We start from the raw sequence: 24,590 nt of genomic DNA, 5'->3' as shown, positions 1-24,590 counted from the left end.
CCCCCAAAACAAGGGCGGTGAGAAACAGTGACGCCAGGATAGGGGGAAGACTATCCCAACATTTTGCTCAGTGGCAGCGGACTTCTCCGAGCCTCTGGGTGCAAAATCTTGTCAGGTTTGGATACAGAATAGAACTATCTTCCCCCCTCCAAATGTATTTCTGATTTCTCACCACCCTTCTCCTTTTCAGTACAGCCAGATCTGGAAGGAGGTCCAGAATCTTCTGGACCTAGGAGTAGTAATTCCAGTTCCCGAGCTTCAACGGGGGCGGGGGTTCTACTCCAGCCTTTTCTTGGTGAAAAAACCGGGGGGGGCGCCTTCCGCATGATCATAAATCTAAAGAGGCTAAACAAATTTGTGATCTACAAAAGGTTCAAGATGGAATCTTTAAATTCTACCATCCCCTTAATTCAAAAAGCCTTCTCCATCACCGTGTTTCCTGTTGCATTCCCCCTTTTAAAAGTTATTCGCTACAGGGGAATACCTAAGCATCTTGTGTTGCTGCAGTTCACCTAGGCCACAGCTCTAGATGCCTTAGCTTCTTTCACACTGGGGCGTGGCAACAGTCGATATCACGGGTGCCGGTGCTCTGCATCTAGTGGCGTATGGGTGCCGCCAGTGGATACGGTAGCTGTTTCCACATTGTATCCTTATTGTTCGGTGCTGGTTTATGGTTGTGACATCCTCTGTCCTCCCAGGCAAATACTTTTTTGATACTTAATGGTGGAACAACCCTTTAATTATAAAAATTCAAGTATCATAAATTCGGTATCTGTTTTATTTTGTGTTACAGAATCTTCACACGGCTTATACAGCAAAGTAATTAAAATGTAAAACCGAGTCTTCTCTTCCCTTGTTGTACATCACCACAATCATTCATTTCCTTTATTTCTTGGGTGGTGGTGTTCTGATAAGCTGGCAACTGAACTGCGCTGGTGTCTTGGACCTGATAACTAGGTCGAATGCCTCCTCTGTCAGAGTAAACCGGACCACGTCCACCTCCGGTGCCCTTCTGTGCTGCCTTTAGAAGTGGCAGTGGATTTCCGCCAGTTTTGGTGACTGAATCAATCACATTTTTTGCATACTCCTGAAATACCTCTTCTTCCTTACTGAGCAGTGCTTCATTCTGCTTGGCAAAACCAAACTCTGCTTCTAGTTCTGCTTGTGTCATTTTCTTCTTCTCAGCCTAAAGGAAAAAAATAAAAAGTTATCACAGAATGGAGAAACAAAGAAACTAATATTGTCACAAAGTTTGGCTTAACATTTAACCTGCTGTTCTACTGAACCAGCTTAGAGCACCAGAGCGTCCTATAGGTTCTCATTCAGTAGAGTTGCGGGGGTCTTACCTTGTAGTCATAGTACAGCCGTTTAAACCAGCCTGAGGGTTCATATATGTGCTCACATCTAAAAGATCTATCCTATTTATTTGGGGGGGAGGGGAGGAGAACAAGGTGACTAACAAAAAAAGGGGAATCACGCCGTTTATTTAATTTTTTCTGTTACGGCGTTCATTTTAAAAAGGAAACCTGTCAGCGGCAAAAGCCATCCCAAACCGCCAGCAGTACCTTCAAATGATGATCTTCTTACTGCATTCTGATGAGGCAGAAGTATGAAAAACTATCTTTTATCCTCCGTCCGTGCTATTTTCCAATCAGACTTGAAGTCAAGGTAACTGCGCCCCCTTCCCTGCCCCTTCTCCTGTCACTGACAGCCGGCTGTCGGGCATAAGCGCGGTCAGTCACAGGGAAGGGGGCGCGGTTACCTTGACTTGAAGCTGCACCACCAATGGAGGGGAGGGGACCCTGTGGCCACTGCCACCAATAATTTTAATACGTTGAGGGCGCACTGCATCAACCAATGATAACGGCCGGCACCCGACCTCTATGACAGGGCGCTGTGATCTGCGGGAGTTAACCCCTCAGGTGAAGCACCCAGCTCCCTATCACACAGGTCGGGTGCTGGCTATGTATGTAATTCTGCTGCTGCACCCGCCTCCTGTATCTGTATTAGATGTTAGTTTTAATTGGTGGCGCAGTGCGCCCACTCCTCTCTCCTCAGCAGCGGCACAGGGGGAGGGAGAGAGTGACTCCTCCTCCCCTGTGCTGCTGAGGGAACATGGCGCAAGCTGACAGCAGCGCGCTCCATGTTCTCTGATACGGGGCTGCGCATCCTGGTATCGATAAAAGGCAAATTCCGATACCGGGACAAAAGTATCGATTGGGTATCGATATTTCGATACCCACAACAACCCTAGTTACAGGACAGAATCAGATAATTTTACCATTAGTGTTATCTTTGTAATCTCTGCACCTTGATCATACAAGGAAAAAAAAGAGGTAAGAACACACTGGATGGCCAGAATCAAATATGTTTTTGTAATAATTCATGTTATAGCGGTTTAAAAGTACAAAAAAAATCTAACATTTGCCCTCTGTAAAGAAATGGCATGCCAATAAGCAAATGGGAGCTATATGCCCTGATTAATTAATACACATGTTCAGATATAGAGGTAACACATCTGCTGATGACCTGTCTCTTTCACACGAATAAGGGCTCATGCAGACGACCAGATGTATTTTGCGGTCCGCAAAAAATACGGATGACATCCGTGTGCATTCCGTATTTTGCAGAATGGAACAGCTGGCCCCTAATAGAACAGTCCTATCCAATAATAGGACATGTTCTATTTTTTTTGTGGAACGGACATACGGAAACTGAATGCACACGGAGTAACTTCCATTTTTTTTGTAGACCCATTGAAGTGAATGGTTCCGCATACGGTCCACAAAAAAAATGGAACGGACACTGAAAGAAAATATCTTCGTGTGCATGAGGCCTAACACAGATTGTGTCAAGATCTGTTCAGGAAAAAACTGATGGTCTTGCAATTGCACGTGAAGAAAAACTGCAGAATAACACTCAACATCTCCTAGAAACTATCAGTGAAATGCATTGCATCCGGTTGCCCCACGGTTGGTGTTCGAGCATTGCGGCCCGCAACGCGGCCATGGGACGCACACGTTCGTATGCAAGAGGCCTAAGGCTGCTGCTACACTTCTGCCAAAATCAGATGTGGATCTTAACCAGACAGAAAGTATTAAGGGCAGATAAACCTTCGCCACATTTTTTCAATCCACTCCTGGTTTTGGCTTAAAAAAAACACTGAACCTGTGGTAGCTCCCTAAAAGATCTGGCTGCCACCCAACCCATCGGATTATCAGCAAATTCCACCAAAATCATGGAATCCACTGACATAAATCTAATGTCCATGGGTGGCTAGAGACTATGATATTTGCAAAAATGTATTCCTGGAGTGAAGTTTGTTGCGTTATGCTCTTACCATTTGCTGGATCTGTGTTGTTTGCACATTTTTACATTCATCCTCTGCTCTCTTCATTTTCTCCCGTTGCTGAGCGATAAAGAAGTTATCAGCTTCTTTAATCTCATAAAGGGCCTGGAATCCTCTTATTTTTTCTTCCTTTTCTTTTTTCTCTTTCTTCTTCCTCTGACAGATGCACAAGATACAGTTATATAAACAGAGGGGAAAAAAAACTCAATTTTTACAGTGATATTATTATAACTATTTTCTCCCAGGTTGTGCATTCTCGGTCAAGTGAAAGAAATGAAAAATATATCAAGAGGAAGAGGTATACATAAAATCTAATGGTCCCTGGTAAAAAAAAAAACGACAGCCTTCCCTGCAGTCCCACACCTCCACCCTGTATCACTGGCTCTGTTCGCTCTGAGCTTCTGTATCCCTGACAGCGCTTCAGATGGCGAGCAAAATGGTCGCCAATGCGCCTTAAAATTTGCAGATGCGAGAAGACTTTTTAGCCTTGTCGACATTTGCGACAGGGCTGCCGCGCTGTAGCTGACTATTGCGGCGGGGCATGGGAGCCAATAATTCCTTGCCCCGCCGCCGATCACCTACGCTACAGGCCTGGGGTCTATTTGGTAGTGAAATCCGAGCGCAAGCGGGCGTGATGACATCATCACGCCCGCCTGTGCCGGGACGCACAGCCGTGAGGTATGCGCGTCTGCGTCGCACCATCCCGGGCTGTAGCAGAAGCTAGTGAGCGCCAGCAAAAACGGCACAGGTGAGTATAAGATTTTAGCTTTTTTTTTTTTTTTATTGCCAACATTACTGGCCATAAGGGGGGCACTGGGGGGACATTACTGGCTGTAATAAGGGCACATTACTTGCTGGAAGAGGGGCACTGGGAGACATTACAAGCCATACGGGGGGCACTAGAGGACAGTATGGGGGAAATTACTACTGTGGAGCATATTTCTACTGTGGGGGAGTAATTACTATGTGTGGGGAAATTACTATATGGGGGCAGTGTGGGAGAAAATTACTACGTGGGGGAAGTTACTACTGTGCAGGCAGTGTGGGGGGAAATTACTGTGAGGGCAGTGTGGGGGGGGGGGGGGAAATAATCTAAGGTTTTATTATTACTGGGGGCACTCTAGGTGGCATTTATAATTGCTTTAGACACTATAGGGACATTATTTCTAGTGGGGTCACTATTTTTTCAACAGTATAGTACCTAGGGCATTGGGGAGCACCACGGGCACAGTATTGGGAATGGCAGCAGGATGACACTGTTGGGACACCAGGAGGGGGGGGGGGTTGATGTTGTCTGTAACAAACTCTGTAGAGACGAGATGCGGCTGAAGGGATTAGTCATGGCGGTCTGGGTCAAATGGAGGAGAAGAGGAAAGAGAAAATCTACATGACAGGAGATGTCACTGGATGTAAGAGGTATGTGGTGCTGTATTCTCTATGTAGTGCTGGCTCATCTTCTCCAAGTCTTCTTTTATTTATTTTTTATTATATATATTTTCAATTTGGCTACAAAAAATTTAATTTGGGTGCTAAATGGAGACTGCCTGGTGGTCTTTGGTAGTGAAGGGATCAATGTTAGTATATCTGCTCGTCTTGTGCAATGAAGATGTTACTCCAGGTTTTATGCCACTCCCTTCCCCCCACTGGAGTAACATTTCTGGCACTTTTTCATTTCTTAAAGGGCTCTCCTCACTGCTGAGGACATAATCAAGATGAGCCCATAGACTTCTACGAAACTCGTCTCGTGCAAGGAGAAGAGAGAACGTACTGTTTGTGTGCTTCTCCCCCCTCCTTCTAGGGATTGGTGGGGGTCTCAGCACTTGGATCTCCACTGATTTAAAGTTTTAATATGTCTCTGACATTGAAAGTTTTGTGAAAAGTTAGTGACCCTTTAAATCAAGTATACGATAGGCCTTGGTAACATTGCTGACCACACTCCAATTCAAACGTGGTGTAAAATCACCAACATTTTTTAGCAAATAAGCTTAAAAAGTCCTATGTTGCTCATTTTTAAAGCCATAATTCTGGAGTGCAGGGCTTGACAAATCCCCCTCCATCTCGGAGTATAGATGCTGAATCCTATCAATCACTCACCTGTACACACACTAATTTTATGAGGGATTCATGAAACTGTTCTAAAAGAAAACCGGTCTTTGTTGATTTCATTTTCAATGGCAGAATACAAAATGAATGTGGATAAGGCTTCGTTCACATCACCGTTCAACCTTTCAGTTCTCCTGCTCTTTTTAGGAGAACGGAAAGGACGGAGAAGGCACAAAACAGAGCCTAATGACCCCATAGACTACAATGGGGTCCGTTATGTTTCCGCTCAGAAGATGATTTTGAAGGGGAGACAAAAGTTATGCATGCACAACTTTTGTCTCCGCTCCAAAATCATCTTCAGAGCGGAAACATAACGGAGCCCATTATAGTCTATTCATTCGGCTCTGTTATGTGCCTTCTCCGTCTTTTCCATTCTCCTGATCCTAAACAGAGCGCGGTGAAGTGAACGAAGCCTAAGCCCAAAGACTAGCAGCCCTGGTGCACAGTCATTTGCTTATTGGTTTCATAGAACGGATACATTCATGAGCACATATGTTGGAAAAGATGTACTTTGTGTGTGAAAAATAAAGCATGGAACTCAAAAATATACAATTCTAGCTGAAGGACCCTTTGCTCGGGTATATTTAATCTATTTCATTTAATGTTTGTGTGTGTCGTTGAAAGATCAACACTATCCACTTTAACAGTGACTTCCACAGCCCCGCACCCCTTAACACTGTAACCCCCCCCCCCCCACAGTGCCCTGTCCCTTAAAATTTGACCTCCACAGCAGCCCACCCCCTTAACTTTGACCTTTACAGAAGCCTTTCCCTTTAACAGTGAGTTTCACAGCACACCACCCCCTTGACAATGACCTCCACAGGGGCCCGTCCCCTTAACAGTGGCTTTTACAGAAATCTGCCCCTTAACACTGACCTCCATAGCAGACCATCCCCTTAACTGTGACCTCCACAGTAGCCTGCCCATAGGGTGGCCAGAGGTCCAGTTTTAGGCCGGACAGTCCGGCTTTCAGACTCCCTGTCCTCCGTCTGGCACATGGCCTGGACGGACACAAGGATGTCCTTTTGAACAGCTCACTCTCAGACAGCAGCACTGTGCTGTCTGAGCGTGAGCTGCAGGGAGAAAGTCACCCTCCCACCCCTGCAGCTGACCGAAGTAGATTTTTACCTTCATTTTTTGAATCCCCGTCGGCTGAGTTGGAGAAGCGTGGCCTAACCTGATCAGGGGTGTGGCTTAGTGGGTGGTGTTTTAAGTTAGTCTTTTGAGGGTGGACACATTGTGGCAGCGGGCGTGTCTTGGCTACTTCCTGCAAGAGTGACGCCCCTCTGGGCACCTTACTGGCTCATTTGCATACCAAATAAACTGGATTTTCAGAGGATAAAAACTAAAAATCTATTGCTGGAACAAAGGCACATCTGGAAATAAGGTACTAAGTGCTATTCGGCCATGGCTTTACTTCAATAGCGATTATCCTGGTGACAGACTTCCTTTAAAGCTCTCCTACAGCAGTGAAGATAAATGGCTGGGTTGTTAGGGAAACCTGGAGTAAAACTGTGTATGTTGAGGCTAACGGCCTACGAGCTTCTATTGGCTGATAAGGGTCATGTGACCAAGCTTCTATTGGGTAATTTTTTGGGAATATCTCAGGAATGGTACGTCCTAGAGAGCCGAGACCTGGTCTAAAACCTTCCTGGACACCTGATGTACCTGTGTGGCAAATTTCGTGATTGTAAATGCAACGGTGCGGATTCCTTTAGCGGACATACATACTCAGCTTTATATATTAGATAATTATCCAAGCACATAATCTGATATTTCAGTCCTGCTTACAACACAATAAGGGTGCATTCACACGACCGTATGAACGGGTCTGCATCCTTTCCGCAATTTTGCGGAACAGGTGCAGACCCATTCATTTCAATGGGGCCACAAAATGTAAACATCTGGCAACAGATGCTGCTCCTCTCCACCCCCCCCCCCCCCCCCGTCACCGGATGTTTTCATCCACGCGATGGGGAGAGAGGCAAGTACAATCTGTGTAAGGGGTCCGGTCATATGGGGAGGCATTATAGGTTTTGGATAACCCCTTTAAGGACACCAGAATTCTCACCATGGCGATTCTGTGCTCTGCTATTGCATTCAAATCTGCTTTTCTCTTTTCCTCTTTTTCCTGGCTTTCTTTTTTCAGCTTTGCTTCCATTTCATCCAGAGCTCTGGTTAGACGTTCTTCTTCGTCGTCGAGCTTTTGCTTCATTTGTGCTGCCAGCAGCTCGGTGATTTTATCCCTGCGCTCCACTGTTTTTCTATTTGACATGAAGATGAAGAATTCTATCGTTAAATACAGGGTGGCCCACGAAAAAAGTAGCCCGACTACAATATCGACAAATTCAAACTGCCTAATAGTAAATCTGTTGCCCATAGCAACCAATCAGAGCTCAGCTTTCAGTTCCTACAGGGCTCTAAAAAATGAAAGCTGAGCTCCGATTGGTTGATGTAGACAGATTTACTATTAGGCAGTTTGACTTTTTTGCAGGCCACCCTGTATAAGAGAATGTTATGCACACTATAACTCCTGATTGGAACCCTCCTCTTCCTTTAAAAATCCATGTTATATTCACAACTTCTGAAATACGATGTTTTCAGACACACTACAAGAAGGCACTATTTGTGAAAATGCATTGTAGATTCTTACCTGTACTATATTACTATTACTGTAGGTAAGCTGAAAGTCGTACATTTAGGGCTCATGCACAAATTTTTTTTTTTCCATTTCCGTTCCGTTTTTTACAGGTCCGTATGCGGAACCATCCACTTCAACGGGTCCGCAGAAAAAAATAAAAAACGGGAAATGACTCTGCGTGCTTTTGATTTCTGTATGTCAGCATGTCCGTTCCACAACAAATAGAACATGTCTTATTCTCGTCCGTTAATACGGATGTCATCCATTTATCTTTCTTTGCGGATCCGTGTTTTGCAGACCGCAAAATACATACGGTTGTGTGTATGAGCCCTTACAGTGCCACAGACTGCTCCCTGCTGCTTGCTTCCAAGAGTCACAAATGTCCACTTTTTACAAGGCAAAAACTCAGCTGACAATATAAAAATGCTTAGTATCTGGGTTCAGAAATGTCCTCACCTGTATAATTCCGCTTCTCTCTCCTTCTTCAGATTTGCCATTTTTTTCTTTGCAAGAACATAGCGTCTTATCAGGTCATTATTCTCTTCTTCCATCTGCTTCTCAAGCGCTCGTAGGAGGTCTCTGTCAGCAACATGTGCCTATGAATATTGACAGCGAGCATAACTAAAATTGATGATTTCACCAAAAATGACTGTTAGGATCCTCTCCTTTGGTTTTACTGGGATAAGATTAGCATAGGCACAGAGGATTTATGATAGTTCCAGCTATCAGTCTGCAACCTGACCGGACTTTTATCAAACCTCTAGTTGATAAGTCTATGAAATGTTTTCTGAGGAAAATGAAATGCTTATACTGGAGAAGTAGGAGTACTAGACTGTCACCTAAAGGTCCAGCCAATAACTTGGGTCTTCTATGCACAGCACTGTAAAGAATTAAGGTTAGCCTGCCACCAGAATAAGAATCTATTAGACTCCCATTCAGGGCACTGCGATATCGCATCTAATGAATGTCTGTGGTTAGGTTGTGGCAAGTCCCTGTAAGGCCCCTTTCACACGAGCAAGTTCTCTGCGCGGGTGCAATGCGTGACGTGAACGCATAGCACCCACACTGAATCCTGACCCATTCATTTTTTTTTTTCACGCATCAGTTCTGCGGTGTGTGAAAAACACAGCATGTTCTATATTCTGCGTTTTTCATGCAGCCCTGGCCCCATAGAAGTGAATGGGGCTTCAGTGAAAAACGCATTGCATCCGCAAGCAAGTGCAGGTGCGATGTGTTTTTCACTGATGGTTGCTAAGAGATGTTGTTTGTAAACCTTTAGTTTATTTATCACGCACGTGAAAAAACGCATTACACCCGCGCGGAAAAAACTGAACAACTGAACGCAGTCGCAGACAAAACTGACTGAACTTGCTTGCAAAATAGTGCGAGTTTCACTGAACGGATCCGGACCTAATCCGTCAAGCTCATGTGAAAGGGGCCTAACATGACTGTTGCCCTCAAGTCACTAGCTACAGCCTGGGGCCGAGGACGGAGCAGCAGTGCTGGATCGGAGGGACCTGGGAAGGTAAGTGCACGTTTGCTTATTTTTTCAGACCCACACTACTTTTCCAAAATAATAATAAGAATTAAAAAAAATTATAAATAAATAAAAAAAATACTGGGACAACCCCTTTAAAAAATGTACTTTATAGAAATAAGGTAATAAGGTGCCTCTCTGCATGACATGATAGCATTAAGGGCACTTAGTACTAAAATGAGTCACATTAGTGCGCACATTTGCCTTGCGGCCTACAGCACATGCTTTAAAGGGAACCTGTCACCGGGATTTTGTGTATTGAGCTGAGGACATGGGTTGCTAGATGGCCGCTAGCACATCCGCAACACCCAGTCCCCATAGCTCTGTGTGCTTTTATTGTGTAAAAAACCCGATTTGATACATATGCAAATTAACCTGATATGAGTCCTGTACGTGAGATGAGTCAGGGACAGGACTCCTCTCAGGTTAATTTGCATATGTATCAAATCATTTTTTTTGGACACAATAAAAGCACACAGAGCTATGGGGACTGTGTATTGCGGATGTGCTAGCGGCCATCTAGCAACCCATGTCCTCAGCTCTATACACAAAATCCCGGTGACAGGTTCCCTTCAAATCTGAAGGTTTGGAGCACCTGTCACCTGCTGCAATACAGTACAATGATGTCATCTAGATATAAAAGACTCGGTGCACTCTGCTTTACTGTTTTTGTACAGATATATAGTAGAAGATGACTCCCATCTATGTTTTGCACGATATCCTGACTTTTCTATCTGGTACACATTTGTCTTCACTCACCAGATGAGTCTTCATCGTTTCTTTTTTCTCCTCCGTTTTCAGTTTGGCTAACTTACTCCTTTCCCACTCATACAGCCTGGCCTGTCTCTGGATGTCTTCACTTTCTCTGTAGTTGGCTCGTTTCTCTAAGTCAGCAGCATGGGTGTGCTCCTCTATCCTGGGGACAAATGTAATTACAGTAAGTTCAGAGAAAGTAACTTAACTCAATATCTGAACGGTGGAGGTCTGACACCCGGAGACCCCGTCTCTCAGCTTTCCCTAGGCCAGTGACGACACTTTCATCTGTCACATGGCCTAGGGGCAGCTCAGTCCTATTCAAGTTAATGGGGCTGAGCTGACATACCAAGCACAGCCGCTATACTATGTACAGTGCTTGGCGCTTCTCAAAATGGCTGATCGGTGGGGGTCCCAGGTGTCGGACCCCCCACCAATTGGATATTGATGACTTATCCAGAGGATAGGTCATTATTTAAAAAAATCTTGGAAAACCCTTTTAAGTACCGGGCCCATTTTAGTTTTTGCATTTTCATTTTTTCCTCTCCACGTTTCATTAGTCATGACTTTCACATAGCCGTATGAGGGCTTATTTTTTTTGCAGGATAAGTTGTATTTTTTTTTTTTTTTATGGCACCAATTAATTTACCATGTCTTGTATTGGAAAACAGGAAAAAAAAAATCTGTATGGGTTTAAATTGAAAGAAAAAAAAAAATTCTGACAAGGTTTTGGTATAACGGCATTCACTGTGCGCTAAAAGTGACATGACGTCCTTATTCTGTGGCTCAATACAATTACGGCGATATCAAATTTGTATATTTATTTTGTTTTACTAAATACAATTATAGCGATACCAAATTTTGTATTTTTTTTTGTTTTACTGTTTAACTTATTTAAAGTTTTGAAAAAAATCGAAATTTTCTTTGCATTGCCATTTTCTGACAGCCATAGCTTTTTTTTTTTTTAAATATTGCGGCTTGTTTTTTTTGCAGTAGTTACTGTAGTTTTTATTGGTACCATTTTTGGGGTATATACAACTTTTTGATCACTGTTATTAAATTTTTGGGGGGATAAGGTGACCAAAAATGGCGAATTTCATGTTTTTATATTTCTTCCATTACGGCGTACACTATGCAGGAAAAATATTTTTAGATTTTAATAGTTCCGAAATTTTTGGACGCGGTGATACCAGGTATGTTTACATTTTTTTATTGTTTATATATTTTAATATGTTAAATTGGGAAAGGGGGGTGGATTTAAACTTTTAATATTTTTGTGTTTTTTTTCCCCCTTTATAACTATTAGCCTCCTTAGGGGGCTAGAACCTAGAATCTTTTGATCCCTTATCCTATTCACCCTAATAGAGATCTCGTAGGGCAAATGAGATTTTGACACGCTCCCTGCTGGGCTGTACCTGGTGCACAGCTTAGCAGGCAGCTTACCGTGGCAGGCCTGGGAAGCTTCAGCAGTGCCTAGGCCGTCATGGTAACCGGTGCCCCACAATTTCACCTTGGGGCCTCTGATTAGAAGGCAGAGGGAGCCGCATCCCTCTGCCCAACCTCACAGATGCTGCGATTGCCGTTTAACGCATCATCTGAGGGGTTAAATGACCGGATTCGTATTATACAGCCAGCACCTGCCACATATGGAGCAGCAGCCCGCTCTATACAATCCCTCAGCCACTTTGACTTAGGCCTCTTTCACACGACCGTTTTTTTTTTCCGTTTTGCGGGCCGTTTTTTGCGGTCCGTATACGGAACCATTCATTTCAATGGTTCCGCCAAAAAAAACGGAATGTACTCCGTGTGCATTCCGTTTCCGTATTTCCGTTTTTCCGTTCCGTTTAAAGATAGAACATGTCCTATATTTGGCCGCAAATCACGTTCCGTGGCTCCATTAAAGTCTATGGGTCCGCAAAAAAACGGAATGCATACGGAAATGCATCCGTATGTCTTCCGTATCCGTTCCGTTTTTTGCGGAACCATCTATTGAAAATGTTATGCCCAGCCCAATTTTTTATATGAAATTACTGTATACTGTATTTGCCATACGGAAAAACGGAACGGAACAACGGAACCACAACGGAAGCAAAAAACGGAACAACGGATCCGTGAAAAACGGACCGCAAAACACTGAAATGGACATACTGTCGTGTGAAAGAGGCCTTACAGGTATGTGGAAGTGGCTGAAGTGGTTAACAATTACAAATCTCCCCGCTCTGACTACCTTTGTATGCCCAACGGAGGAAGGTCATATTAAAAGCACCCAACCATTGCAATGGTTATAATACTTGAGTTTTCTGATTTAGAGAATCTATTTTCAAATGTACTTTAGCCTTACTGTATACGAAAACTACAATATTCATGGGTGCAAACCATAGATCCAGACATTAAAGGTCATAAGTGTCGGAAACCTTTACATACTGCTTCAGAAGATCATTTGCGTTATTCTTCCTCTCGGTTGATCTCTGCAGCGCCTTCTGCTGGTCATTAGAAATACTTTCTTCCAGTTCCCGCTGCATCTTAGCCAAGGTGTCCTTGTCTTGCTTATTGTTCAAACTCATCAGTTTAGTTCTGAGTTCCATCTGGGCATCTCGTTCTTTTATGACTTCAGTAAGCATCAATGCACTCTGTAACAACATAGGTAACACACTGACTGTAATCCCCTAGAACAGCAGATCACTGAACTCAAAGAGATTGTTCCCATCTGTGTTCAGGCCTCCATAGGTGATTCTGTCAAAATCAACAGAGAGAAAAGTCCTGCATGAAGGACTTTTTTATTTTCTCTCTCCACATGGAATCCTAAACGTAAACCAAATGGACCCCAGTAGAGTCAATGAGATTTGCTAAAAATGGGCACATAATTTTTGTTCTTCTGTTCCTATAATGACAAAGGAAATCCATAGCATGTTGTAAAGGGGACTTAGTATGTCTGATCTGGAAAGACATAACAAGTGTTAAACTGCAATCATAAAAACAAACTCCTATACACCATCTTTTTCACCGCATAAGGCCTCATGCACACGACAGTTTTTTTTCACGGCCCGCAAAAACGGGGTCCGTGGGTCCGTGATCCGTGACCGTTTTTTCGTCCGTGGGTCTTCCTTGATTTTTGGAGGATCCACGGACATGAAAAAAAAGTCGTTTTGGCGTCCGCCTGGCCGTGCGGAGCCAAACGGATCCGTCCTGAATTACAATGCAAGTCAATGGGGACGGATCCGTTTGAAGTTGACACAATATGGTGCCATTTCAAACGGATCCGTCCCTATTGACTTTCAATGTAAAGTCTGGAGTTCTTTTATACCATCGGATTGGAGTTTTCTCCAATCCGATGGTATATTTTAACTTGAAGCGTCCCCATCACCATGGGAACGCCTCTATGTTAGAATATACTGTCGGATATGAGCTACATCGTGAAAATCAGATCCGACAGTATATTCTAACACAGAGGCGTTCCCATGGTGATAGGGACGCTTCAGGTTAGAATATACTGAAAAACTGTGTACATGACTGCCCCCTGCTGCCTGGCAGGTGCTGCCAGGCAGCAGGGGGCAGACCCCCCCCCCCCCCTGTTTTTAACTCATTGGTGGCCAGTGCGGCCGCCCCCCCTCCCTCCCCTGTAGTTAACTCATTGGTGGCCAGTGCGGCCGCCCCCCCCCTCCCTCCCCTGTAGTAAACTCGTTGGTGTCCAGTGGGCCCCCCCTCCCTCCCCTGTAGTTAACTCGTTGGTGTCCAGTGGGCCCCCCCTCCGTCCGCTATAGATAACTCATTGGTGTCCAGTGGGCCCCCCCTCCGTCCGCTATAGATAACTCATTGGTGTCCAGTGGGCCCCCCCTCCCTCCGCTGTAGATAACTCGTTGGTGGCCAGTGGGCCCTCTCCCCTCCCTTCCCCTCCTAATTAAAATCGCCCCCCTATCATTGGTGGCAGTGGTGAGTACCGATCGGAGTCCCAGTGTAATCGCTGGGGCTCCGATCGGTAACCATGGCAACCGGGACGCTACTGCAGTCCCGGTTGCCATGGTAGCTTAGCAATTTGTAGAAGCTTCATACTTACCTGAAGAGCTGCGATGTCTGTGACCGGCCGGGAGCTCCTCCTACTGGTAAGTGAAAGGTCTGTGCGGCGCATTGCTTATAGCACAGACCTGTCACTTACCAGTAGGAGGAGCTCCCGGCCGGTCACAGACATCGCTGCTCTTCAGGTAAGTATAAAGCTTCTACAAATTGCTAAGCTACCATGGCAACCGGGACTGCAGTAGCGTCCCGGTTGCCATGGTTACCGATCGGAGCCCCAGCGATTACACTGGGACTCCGATCGGTACTCACCACTGCCACCAATGATAGGGGGGCGATTTTAATTAGGAGGGGGTGGGAGGGGAGAGGGCCCACTGGCCACCAATGAGTTATCTATAGCGGACGGAGGGGGGGCCCACTGGACACCAATGAGTTATCTATAGCGGACGGAGGGGGGGCCCACTGGACACCAATGAGTTATCTATAGCGGACGGAGGGGGGGCCCACTGGACACCAATTAGTTAACTACAGGGGAGGGAGGGGGGGCTGGCTACCAAGAAGTTAACTACAGGGGAGGGAGGGGGGGGGGGGGCGGCCGCACTGGCCACAAATGAGTTAAAAACAGGGGGGGGGGGGGGGGTCTGCCCCCTGCTGCCTGGCAGCACCTGCCAGGCAGCAGGGGGCAGTCATGTACACAGTTTTTCAGTATAGAATATATTTGTGTTAGAATATACTGTCGGATCTGAGTTTTCGCGAAGTGAAAACTCACCTCTGAAAAAGCTTTTATGCAGACGGATCTTCGGATCCGTCTGTATGAAAGCAACCTACGGCCACGGATCACGGACACGGATGCCAATCTTGTGTGCATCCGTGTTCTTTCACGGACCCATTGACTTGAATGGGTCCGTGAACCGTTGTCCGTCAAAAAAATAGGACAGGTCATATTTTTTTGACGGACAGGATACACTGATCACGGCCTCGGCTGCAAAACGGTGCATTTTCCGATTTTTCCACGGACCCATTGAAAGTCAATGGGTCCGCGAAAAAAAACGGAAAACGGCACAACGGCCACGGATGCACACGACCGTATTTTGTTTCCGTGTCCGATCCTTTTTTTTTTTTTTTTGCGGATAGGATGCGGACCCATTCGTTTCAATGTGCTGTCCGCATATGTATGTCCGTCCCGTTGCTCCGCAAAAAAAATAATGTATGTCCTCTTTTTTTCTAGTTTGTGGACAAGGACAGGCATTATTACAATGGTAATAAAACAAGTGATGTTTGGTGTGAAAAACTAGATCAAGCAGCGGTGCCCTTGATAGGGTAGGTTCAATCTCCTTAATGTAAAATATAAAGTTATATACGGGAACCGCGCTATATCGTTAGCAGTTTATGAAAGTGGTTAGAAAAACCATAAACACAGAGAGCCAAGTTCTTATTCAGCCGTAAAAAGTATCAACTGCAGGTCCGCACTTCACATCCAATGAACCTGCTGTCCACCTCCAGCCTGTTATCAGTTCTCACTTCAAGCCACCAACCGCTCGCTCCAGCCGAATCAGGATTACCGTTGATAGGCAGGTAACTTTATTCTATGGCAGGAGGGGGGTGCAAGGGTTGCAGATACAGCAGCAAGTAAGCGACAGCCGTTTCGCACGTGTATGCACTTCTTCTGGCTATCTCTAGTACGAGGCCCCCTACTGCTGGGACCCCCAGCAATCTGATAGTTATCCTCTATCCTGAGGATAGGGGATAACTCTTACTTAAGCTACATGCACATGACTGTATGCGTTTTGCGATCCACAAAAAAAAAACAACACAACAGATGACGTCTGTATGGCATCTGTTTTTTTTTGCGGATCCATTGTAACAATACCTATCCTTGTCCGCAGAACAGACAAGAATAGGACATGTTTTTTTTCAATGGCCCCACAAAAAAAAAAATCATACGGATGCGGATAGCACATGTTGTGCTGTCCACATTTTTTGCGGACCCATTGAAATTAATGGGTCCGCATCCTATACACACAAAAAACGGAACGGACACTGAAACAAAATACGTTTGTGTGCATGAGGCCTTACCGGAATACCCCTTTAATTTATAGCGAGGCGCAGGCCTATTCATAAATCAGGCGCACCTCCGACAGTCCAGGTGCCTGGAGTGAAACCACTTCCTACCCCTGACTGGAGTAGTTTTCACTCCTCTTTTATGCCTATTTCCAGATGTAAATACTAGTAAATTTGTCAGGGCCAACATCTCGGCCCTCGCCACTCCCAAGTGATGAGGTTGGTCTAAAACCGCTGGTGTAAGTGCCAAAAACGGGCGTAGCAATGTTAGTAAATGACCACCAGTGTATGTAATCTGTGACCACAGAGATGCATACGAGATGTATATACAAAATCAAACCAAAGCAGCTGGAATTGTGAAGAGTCCCTGGCAGAATTGGGTGACGTACATGGAAGGTCTTCACTTTGTCATTCTGAAAGTATTGCTTGATCCTGGCGTCCTCTATCGCTTGTCTCCTCTTTTCTGCCTGGTACTGGGCCTCCTCCAGATCAATCCTTTTTTTCTCCTCTTCTTCTCTTTCCTCCCGCAATTTTTTTGCCTGTAATTTTTCCTTTCTTAAACCCTGTGGAAAAAAAGAATATCTGTAAAATGTTAAAGGGAATCTGTCACCTGCTTTTACCATTTTAAGCTGTCACCATCGCTATGTTGACTAAAGTACCTTATTTCCAGCAGTCTATTTTTTACTTATTTTCGTTTTGTAGTTTTGATATAAAAGCGATTTTTATGTTATGCTAATTAGGGTCCAAGGTGCCCAGAGGAGAGTTTTTTTTCACTCTCCGGTGCCCAGTGACGCCCCCTGCAGTGCCCAGAAACGCCTCCTGATCCTCAAATAACCTCCCACAGCCCGGCAAACGGTCCCGCCCCCTCCCCACGTCATAGACTACCTTATAGAAATGCCCCGTCCTTCTTCCTGGTTGCGGCCAGAAAACTCGCGCAGGCGCAGTACCGCCTGCGGCCTGCGCGATCATCAACGTCCTGAGGGCAACAGCGCTCAGGTCACATCACTGGGCTCGGCGCATGCCCAGTGAGACTTTTGAGGCTGTTGCCCTCAGGAGGTTGATGATTGCGCAGGCGGTTCTGCGCCTGCGCGAGTTTTCTTGCTGCAGACAGTCACTAATTTGCTCTGGCATTTTTGAACCACAAAAAAAAAAAAAAAGAAGACGACCATAGAAGCTGCTTCTTTTTTTCCTTACCTCATGCGTTTCCAAGTCGTTGACGTAAAACGCCACCAAATTGAAAAACAGTCCTACATTTCATAATTCCCACCTGAAGCTTGCGATTTTTTACCAAAAAAACATGTGCAAAAAATGCTAAGCTTGTGTTATCAATAAGGAGAGGGCGGTAAGCTGCGGCTAGACCCCTTTGGCGTTAGCTTATTTCTCTTGAGAATAAAAGATTAGGCCTGGTGAGATGCAACATCCGCCATCAGGGAGATGTAGTAACTCCCCTACACACATTACATGGTCAGACATTTTCCTCAATGAAATCCGTGGCGGATTTTATTCCTGTGAACATAGCCTGAAGGGGCCATGGTGCTCCAGCCTGCAATGCGAGCCTAGTGTTGCAGCCCAGTTGAATCCACAAGAAGCCGTTTCGAACTGTAAGATCAGGCACGGCCGCTGCTAATAAATGCAAAACTGATAACTACAGCGCTGCGGCTCCTTCAATCAGCTGATTGACAGGGTTGTCTAGAGTCAGACCCCCACTGATCTGATATTGAGGATAGGCTAGCAATTTTCCAGTCCTGGAAAATGACCCTCCTTTAGGACCAGGCCATTTTCCGTTTTTTTACTCCCAGCCTTCCTAGAGCCATATCTTTTTTATTATTCCATTCACATAGCCGTATGAGGGCTTGTTTTTTTTTTTGCGGACAAATTGTACTTTCTAATGGCACCATTTAGGGTCCATTCACACGTCCGGCAATGTGCGTTCCGCATTTTGCGGCCCGCACTTCGCAGGCACTCTCATAGAAAATGCCTTTTCTTGTCCACATTTCGGCCAAATTGAAAATGAATGGGTCCGCACCTGTTCCACAAAATCGCAGAACGGATGCGGACGTGTGACTGGACCCTTACAGTTGCATACAATGTACTGGGAAGTGGAATAAAAAAAATTATAATAATACCGCCACACCTTTAAGGGTTTTGTTTTTACAGAGTTTCCTATGTGGTAAAACTGACCTGTTACTTCCATTCTCCAGGTCCGTAGGATTACGATACCACATATGCATAGTTTTTCTTGTGTTTTAATACTGAAAAAAATTAAAACTTTGGAAAAAAACCTTTTTTTCTTTGCATCACCATGAGATTTGATCCCTATAAGCTAAACATATGGCCATGTCGGTGCTAATAACATGAATCCTAAACTGCCCTTATTAAACCTGCTTGTGGCTCTATTAGCCCAAAAAAACGGTTTCTATAAGCTGTCACTCACCTACCTAAGGTGCCCAAGGGGTTTTACGTTAATCCAGGGTGCCCGCCCGCCCGCTCGCCGTCTGGTGCCCAGCGCCGCCTTCCTCACCTCAGCGCCGCCTCCTCAATCCACCCGTCCCTCTGCCAGATCCGGCGCCTGCGCACTAGGCTCAGCCTGATGCGCCGCGAACTCCTGGCAGCGGCTTCGTTGAGCGAAGTGCGCATTCGCTCAACGAAGCCGCTGCCAAGAGTCCGCGGCGCATCAGGCTGAGCCTAGTGCGCAGGCACCGGATCTGGCATCTGGCAGAGGGACGGGTGGATTGAGGAGGCGGCGCTGGGGTGAGGAAGGAATCCCTTTAAGACTCCCATAACTTTTTTATTTTTATGTGTACAGAGCTGTGTGAGGGCTTATTTTTTGCGGGACGATCTGTAGTTTTTATTGATACCATATATACACCGTAGAGTATGCAGAACTTTTTGATCACTTTTTATATTTTAATAGTACAGGCGTTTTCACATGCGGCGATGCCTATGGTATATTTTTTCACACTTTTTAATAGTTCCGCTAAGGAACTTGAACAAGCGATCATTACACTGCTTCCTTCATAGACTCCAATGCGTTAGAATTAGAGTCTAAGAGCATCTCACTATGTTCCTATGGACCCCTGGCACAGGCACGGTCTCAACAAGAACATAGCTGTGGCAGCCTCAGATCATTCAGGAGGACCGAGGCTGCCGCACACCCCATCTGGTTCCCCTGAGCCTTGCCAGGGGGATCCGGTAAATAGCTCCCAGGTGCCATGGTCACATTTGGCTATGTGACTGACGTTATTGACGCTCGCCCCCGGTTTCTGCTGTTTAAAACTTAAAATACCCGTCCGCCACGTGTATTTAGGTTAGGTGGTCAGGAAGGGGTTAAAACTTATGTTTGGATGGGCTGAATACATATGGACTGTACATTCTAGGAAGAACTGAAAACAGTCGACTGCCATGTGTAGCACAGAAATAAATGGGGGTCATTTATCAACGCCAGTTTGGCATTAAAAGCAAAAAAAATAATTGTAAGTCCCCTTTTTGCGACTTTTTTTACACCCATGTTACAATATTTTGTCGCACACAGCATTTTTACAACCTTCTCGCCCCCAGGGTGTGGTGGGAACAGGCGTAAATGTTGTTAAGAAAAACGACTCCACTGAGGTAGTGGAATAGGTTTTCCCTTTAGGCGCACAGACTGCTTGAGGATGTGCCTCACCAGACGCCAGTCTTTGCAAATGACCCCCAATGTGCCAGCCCCATAAACACTGGAGGGAATTTATTAAGACTGTCATTTCTTACACCAAAAAAAAAAAATGGCGTAAGATGCGCCTAATTTATTAAGTTGTGCACGCCTCTTAATTATATTAGCAATTAGCACATCTTGAGAAATCAGAAATCTATGGTTAACTCCATATGTGGTGGATTACGCACATTTTTTGGAATGCGATTTTCGTGCGGAAAATACCCAGCGTAATACAATTGCAGCAAAAGTGAGAGAGATTTGAAATCTCATGAGCACTTTGCTTTCTTTCCTTTGTGTGGAAACTGACCTGCCGTGCGGATTTTGATATCCACACCACCTTCTGTAGAGTGGTTTTCCTCATAGACTTCAATGGTGGCGTTATCGGAAACAGAAAATTCGCTATAAGAACCGCACAAAAATTTTTGGTGCAGATTTCATGTAGATTTTTTACATACAAGTCTGCCCCGTGTGCATGAGGCCTAAGCCAGTTAGGAGCTGGAGTAGATCTCGGGTGGACTTTCTGCCATGCTGCTAAATTTGTCAGGCCCCCCCCACTTCTGAGAAAAGTGGCGTGCTCGGTGTAAAAGACGCAACTTTTTGTGCAAAAATGTATGACTCTTCTAGCAAGAGAACTGGCATAGAAGCATTAAAGGGATATTCCAGTGTCGTAGCACGTTACCCCCTATCTACAGATCCACCTTCTACTGGGACTCCCACTAATCACGAGAACAGGGACTGTGTACTCTGTGAAGCCCCCTGAAAGAAATGCACGGCCCCTCCATTCATCTCTATGGGACTTCCAAAGATAGTCAAGTAGGGGATAACTTGCTACAACCGGAATCCCCCTTTAATGAATTCTCGTCAACGTATGTTTATGGGCAGGCTTCAGATGCCGACACATTGGGGGAGATTTATCAAACTGGTGTAAAGTAGAACCGGTTTAGTCGCCCAAAGCAACCAATCAGATTCCACCTCTCATTTTCCAACGGAGCTGTGAAAACTTAAAGGTGGAATCTGATTGGTTGCTAGGGGCAACTAAGCCGGTTCTACTTTACACCAGTTTGATAAATCCCCCCCCCCCGCATGTTTTGCAGAACTACTCACCGATATGGTGTTGGTCCAGTTTTTCACCATTTCCTTGGATCGTAGATGTAAGGCTTCTCTTTCATTCCTTTCCTCGTACAGTTTCCTTGCTTCTTTCTCCAGTGAATTGGCCTGGTTTGTGATACGCTCCCACTCTGCCCTGGGAAAAACGGCGACTTCCCGGAGATCTACTGTCGCGCCTGCGGCCCCCGCCATGTTTCCTGCAAACCTCTCTGCTGCAATTTTAATCAGAACAAAAAACAAATTAAAGAAGAAGCTTTCTGAGGGGATCTGTTACCAGGACATATCTATTAGACATGGTCGGGAGTTATGGACGTGCTCACAAGGTGCCACTTGGCCATTTGCCACTACGCGGCACCATCCTGAGACCCAAAGTCTTGATCACAGCTGAGGGTTTGCTACAGTTGTATCCAGTCCATAATAGCAGAAGCTCACCGATTTCCTCTTCCTAAAAGGGCTCATGCACGCAACCACGATCGGGCTGGGAAACGCGGTACGCGTGTCTGCCGGATCTCCTGGGCCGACCGTGGCTCCCCTGAACTGACTGGTTAGATTTCAGGCAGCCACATGCGGTCTGGGGAAAACAGTCCACGTGACCAACCGAACTGATGCTGTGATTTCAGGCCAGATGAGTTGCGCTCGGTCTGGGAAATGCGACCGTCACATAGACTGTTGTTCTCAAACCACAAATAGCTGTTTTGAAACCAGCTTTAACCCCTTACTGACCAGCCTGTTTTAGGCCTTACTGAACAAGTCGTCTTTTTTTTTTTTTTCCGTATGTAGCCTTATGAGGGCTTGTTTTTTGTGGGACAAGTTGTAGTTTAGAATGGTGTCATGCTGGGGTACACATAACTTACTGATTTTAACTTTTATTAAGGGTCCATTCACACGTCCGTTTTTTCTTTCCTGATCTGTTCCGTTTTTTGCGGAACAGATCTGGACCCATTCATTTTCAATGGGTCCTGGAAAAAAAAAAAAATAAAAAATAAAAATCGGACAATGTGTGCTGTCCGTTTCCGTTGTTCCGTTCCGCATGTCCGAAAAAATATAAAACATGTCCTATTCTTTTCCGCAAAAATCGGATCCTGGTACAATACAAAGTCAATGGATCCGCAAAAAACGGAAGACATTCGAATGTCATTACGTATGTCATCCGTTTTATGCGGATTCCGTTCCTGGAAATTAAATCCTGCAAACAGAAACTTTTTTTCAAAGAAATCCAAACAACTTTATTTGCCTATTGAAATTTATACATGTTTCCGTTTTTTGCGGATCCGCAAAAAACGGATGACATACGGAAACATTTTCAGGAACAACGGATCCGCAAAAAACGGACCAAAATTCGGGATATAGAAAAATACTGACGTGTGAATGTAGCCTTACTCTTTCTGGAAGAGGGGGTAGAAAAAAAAAACAGCAATAATACTGCCACTGAGTTTTTAGGTTGGAAATTTTGCGGTGTTCATTTTTCGGCATAAATAGCATAATAACATTATTCTCTGGGTCAGTGCCATTACAGCGATACCAAATACATAGAGTTTTTTAAGGCCTTCACCGTTCTAGATAAATTACATGATAATTGCGAAGTGCGGGTAGTTATGGACGCGGAAATACAAAATATGCAGAGATTTTGTTTTTGCAATCTTTTCCACTGAAAAGCATTATTTTCAATGGAAAAGAAAGCGTAAGGCCTCATGCACACGGCCGTTGTTTTGGTCCGCATCCGAGCCGCAGTTTTGGCGGCTCGGGTGCAGGCCCATTCACTTCAATGGGGCTGCAAAAGATGCGGACAGCACTCCGTGTGCTGTCCGCATCCGTTGCTCCGTTCCGTGGTCTGCAAAAAATATATAACCTGTCCTATTCTTGTCCGCGTTTTGCGGACAAGAATAGGCAGTTATTTTAAAGGCTGTCCGTGCTGTTCCGCAAATCGCAATGGTTGTTGTGCATGAGGCCTAACTGGATTTTTGAAAAAAAATATTTTATTTATTTATTTTACTTTTTTAACCATTTAGTAGTCCCACAAGGGGACTATAACAGGTGATCTTTTGATTGCTTCTAACATACAATGGACTGTAGTGCATTGTATGTGAATGTCAGTGCTATACTGGTATTCTCCAGCAGGCTGCGCCAGAGAAATGTTGAAGGCAGGAGAGGAAAAAAGTGGAGGCCCCTCAGTAACCGCCGTAAAAAGGCGTATGGGTGGTCACTAAGGGGTTAAAGGAGGTGTCTCACTTCAGGCAATAGCATTTATCATGTAGAGAAAGTTAACACCAGGCACTTACTAATGTATTGTGATTGTCCATATTGCCTCCTTTACTGGCTTCATTAATTTTTCCATCGTATTATACACTGCTTGTCTCTATGATTACGACCGCCCTGCAATCCAGCAGCGGTGGTCGTGCTTGCACATGATAGGAAAAAGCGCCGATCTATGTGCGTTCCCACCAGACAGGCCGGCGCTTTTTCCTATAGTGTGGAAGCACGGCCACCGCTTCTGGATTGCAGGGTGGTCATAACCATGGAAACGAGCAGTGTATAATACAATGGAAAAATTAATGAAGCCAGCAAAGGAGGCAATATGGACAATCACAATACATTAGTAAGAGCCGTGTACTACGTTTATCTCCTCTAATGGATCTGAGCTGCAATACTAGACACAACCAGTGGACGGAGGTGGCGCTGTAATTGGTAGAAAGCAGCCATGTTTTTCTAATACTGGACAAGCCCTTTAAGTTTTATTGTGGCCCCCAGCAGTACGTCCTAAATGGTGCAGCCCAGGTCTAAGGCATAGCTGCCATGTACTCCACCTCAGAATTATGGCGCAGTTTAGTCGCGGTGATAGGCGGGCGCCCTGTCAGCAGCAGCAGCCGCTTCTCCTGTTTACCTGTCTGCATTCTGCTCGAACCTTTCCTCCGGCCGTACTGCACCACCGGGCCGGACACAGCAGCCATCCCCTCCACTCCAAACAGCCGGCCGCGTCCACACGTTGCCCGGCAACCAGCACGGAAGTGCGATATGTCGTTGCCCAGTTACTAAAGCCCGAAAGTGCAATGAAGTCTACGCACCTTCTTACGCCTGTCTAAACTCCATGCGCCGTAAGGACCTTCTGACGTCACGGCGTCACGTGACGTTCAGTCTTACTTTCAGAGCGACCATGCACCTCTCCCTAAAATACTCTCATTAGGATTATTTTGTATACTGTATTACTTCTATCCTTTATTACCGCAGTCCATGGGATGTAGATACGGCCCTGCCGTGACATCTCCCTGGTTGCTTCAAGTTCACGTGACTTTGAGCCTAGTTGTCACGTGACCCAGCTCACGACGCCTGCGGAAGCCGG

General features: G+C 45.3%; 1 protein-coding gene across 3 annotated transcripts; it reads right to left on the bottom strand.

The window, feature by feature from the left end:
- Window positions 1–760: 760 nt before the first annotated feature.
- On the bottom strand, window positions 761–24,568 carry CFAP210 (cilia and flagella associated protein 210). 3 transcript variants are annotated; one of them, XM_044303293.1, is made up of 9 exons: window positions 24,474–24,568; window positions 21,251–21,465; window positions 16,845–17,018; window positions 12,808–13,013; window positions 10,390–10,546; window positions 8,550–8,689; window positions 7,524–7,716; window positions 3,341–3,505; window positions 761–1,186 (listed from the first exon to the last, which is right to left on the bottom strand). In XM_044303293.1, exons 1-9 carry the CDS (start codon window positions 24,481–24,483, stop codon window positions 824–826), a joined length of 1,623 nt encoding a protein of 540 aa, XP_044159228.1. In that variant the 5' UTR covers window positions 24,484–24,568; the 3' UTR covers window positions 761–823. The 3 variants fall into 3 exon arrangements, with proteins under 3 accessions (XP_044159228.1, XP_044159229.1, XP_044159227.1); XM_044303294.1 differs by lacking the exon at window positions 24,474–24,568 and adding an exon at window positions 24,316–24,451; XM_044303292.1 differs by lacking the exon at window positions 24,474–24,568 and adding an exon at window positions 24,135–24,307.
- Window positions 24,569–24,590: the final 22 nt, after the last annotated feature.

This window comes from Bufo gargarizans, chromosome 8, assembly GCF_014858855.1.
Source record: "Bufo gargarizans isolate SCDJY-AF-19 chromosome 8, ASM1485885v1, whole genome shotgun sequence".
In the NCBI taxonomy this organism is placed as follows: domain Eukaryota; kingdom Metazoa; phylum Chordata; class Amphibia; order Anura; family Bufonidae; genus Bufo; species Bufo gargarizans.
Note: the sequence above shows the minus strand (reverse complement) of the source record. Positions and strands in the feature narration are given on the sequence as shown.

Bases quoted from the DNA above. Each gene is read 5' to 3' on its own strand.
- CFAP210 (XM_044303292.1), bottom strand. From the start codon at position 24,201: ATGGCTGCTGTGTCCGGCCCGGTGGTGCAGTACGGCCGGAGGAAAGGT. The intron at 17,019-21,250 runs GTGAGTAGTTCT...TTTTTTCCACAG, and splicing joins ACTGGACCAACACCATATCG to GGTTTAAGAAAGGAAAAATT. The intron at 3,506-7,523 runs GTGAGAATTCTG...TGCATCTGTCAG, and splicing joins CAGAGCACAGAATCGCCATG to AGGAAGAAGAAAGAGAAAAA.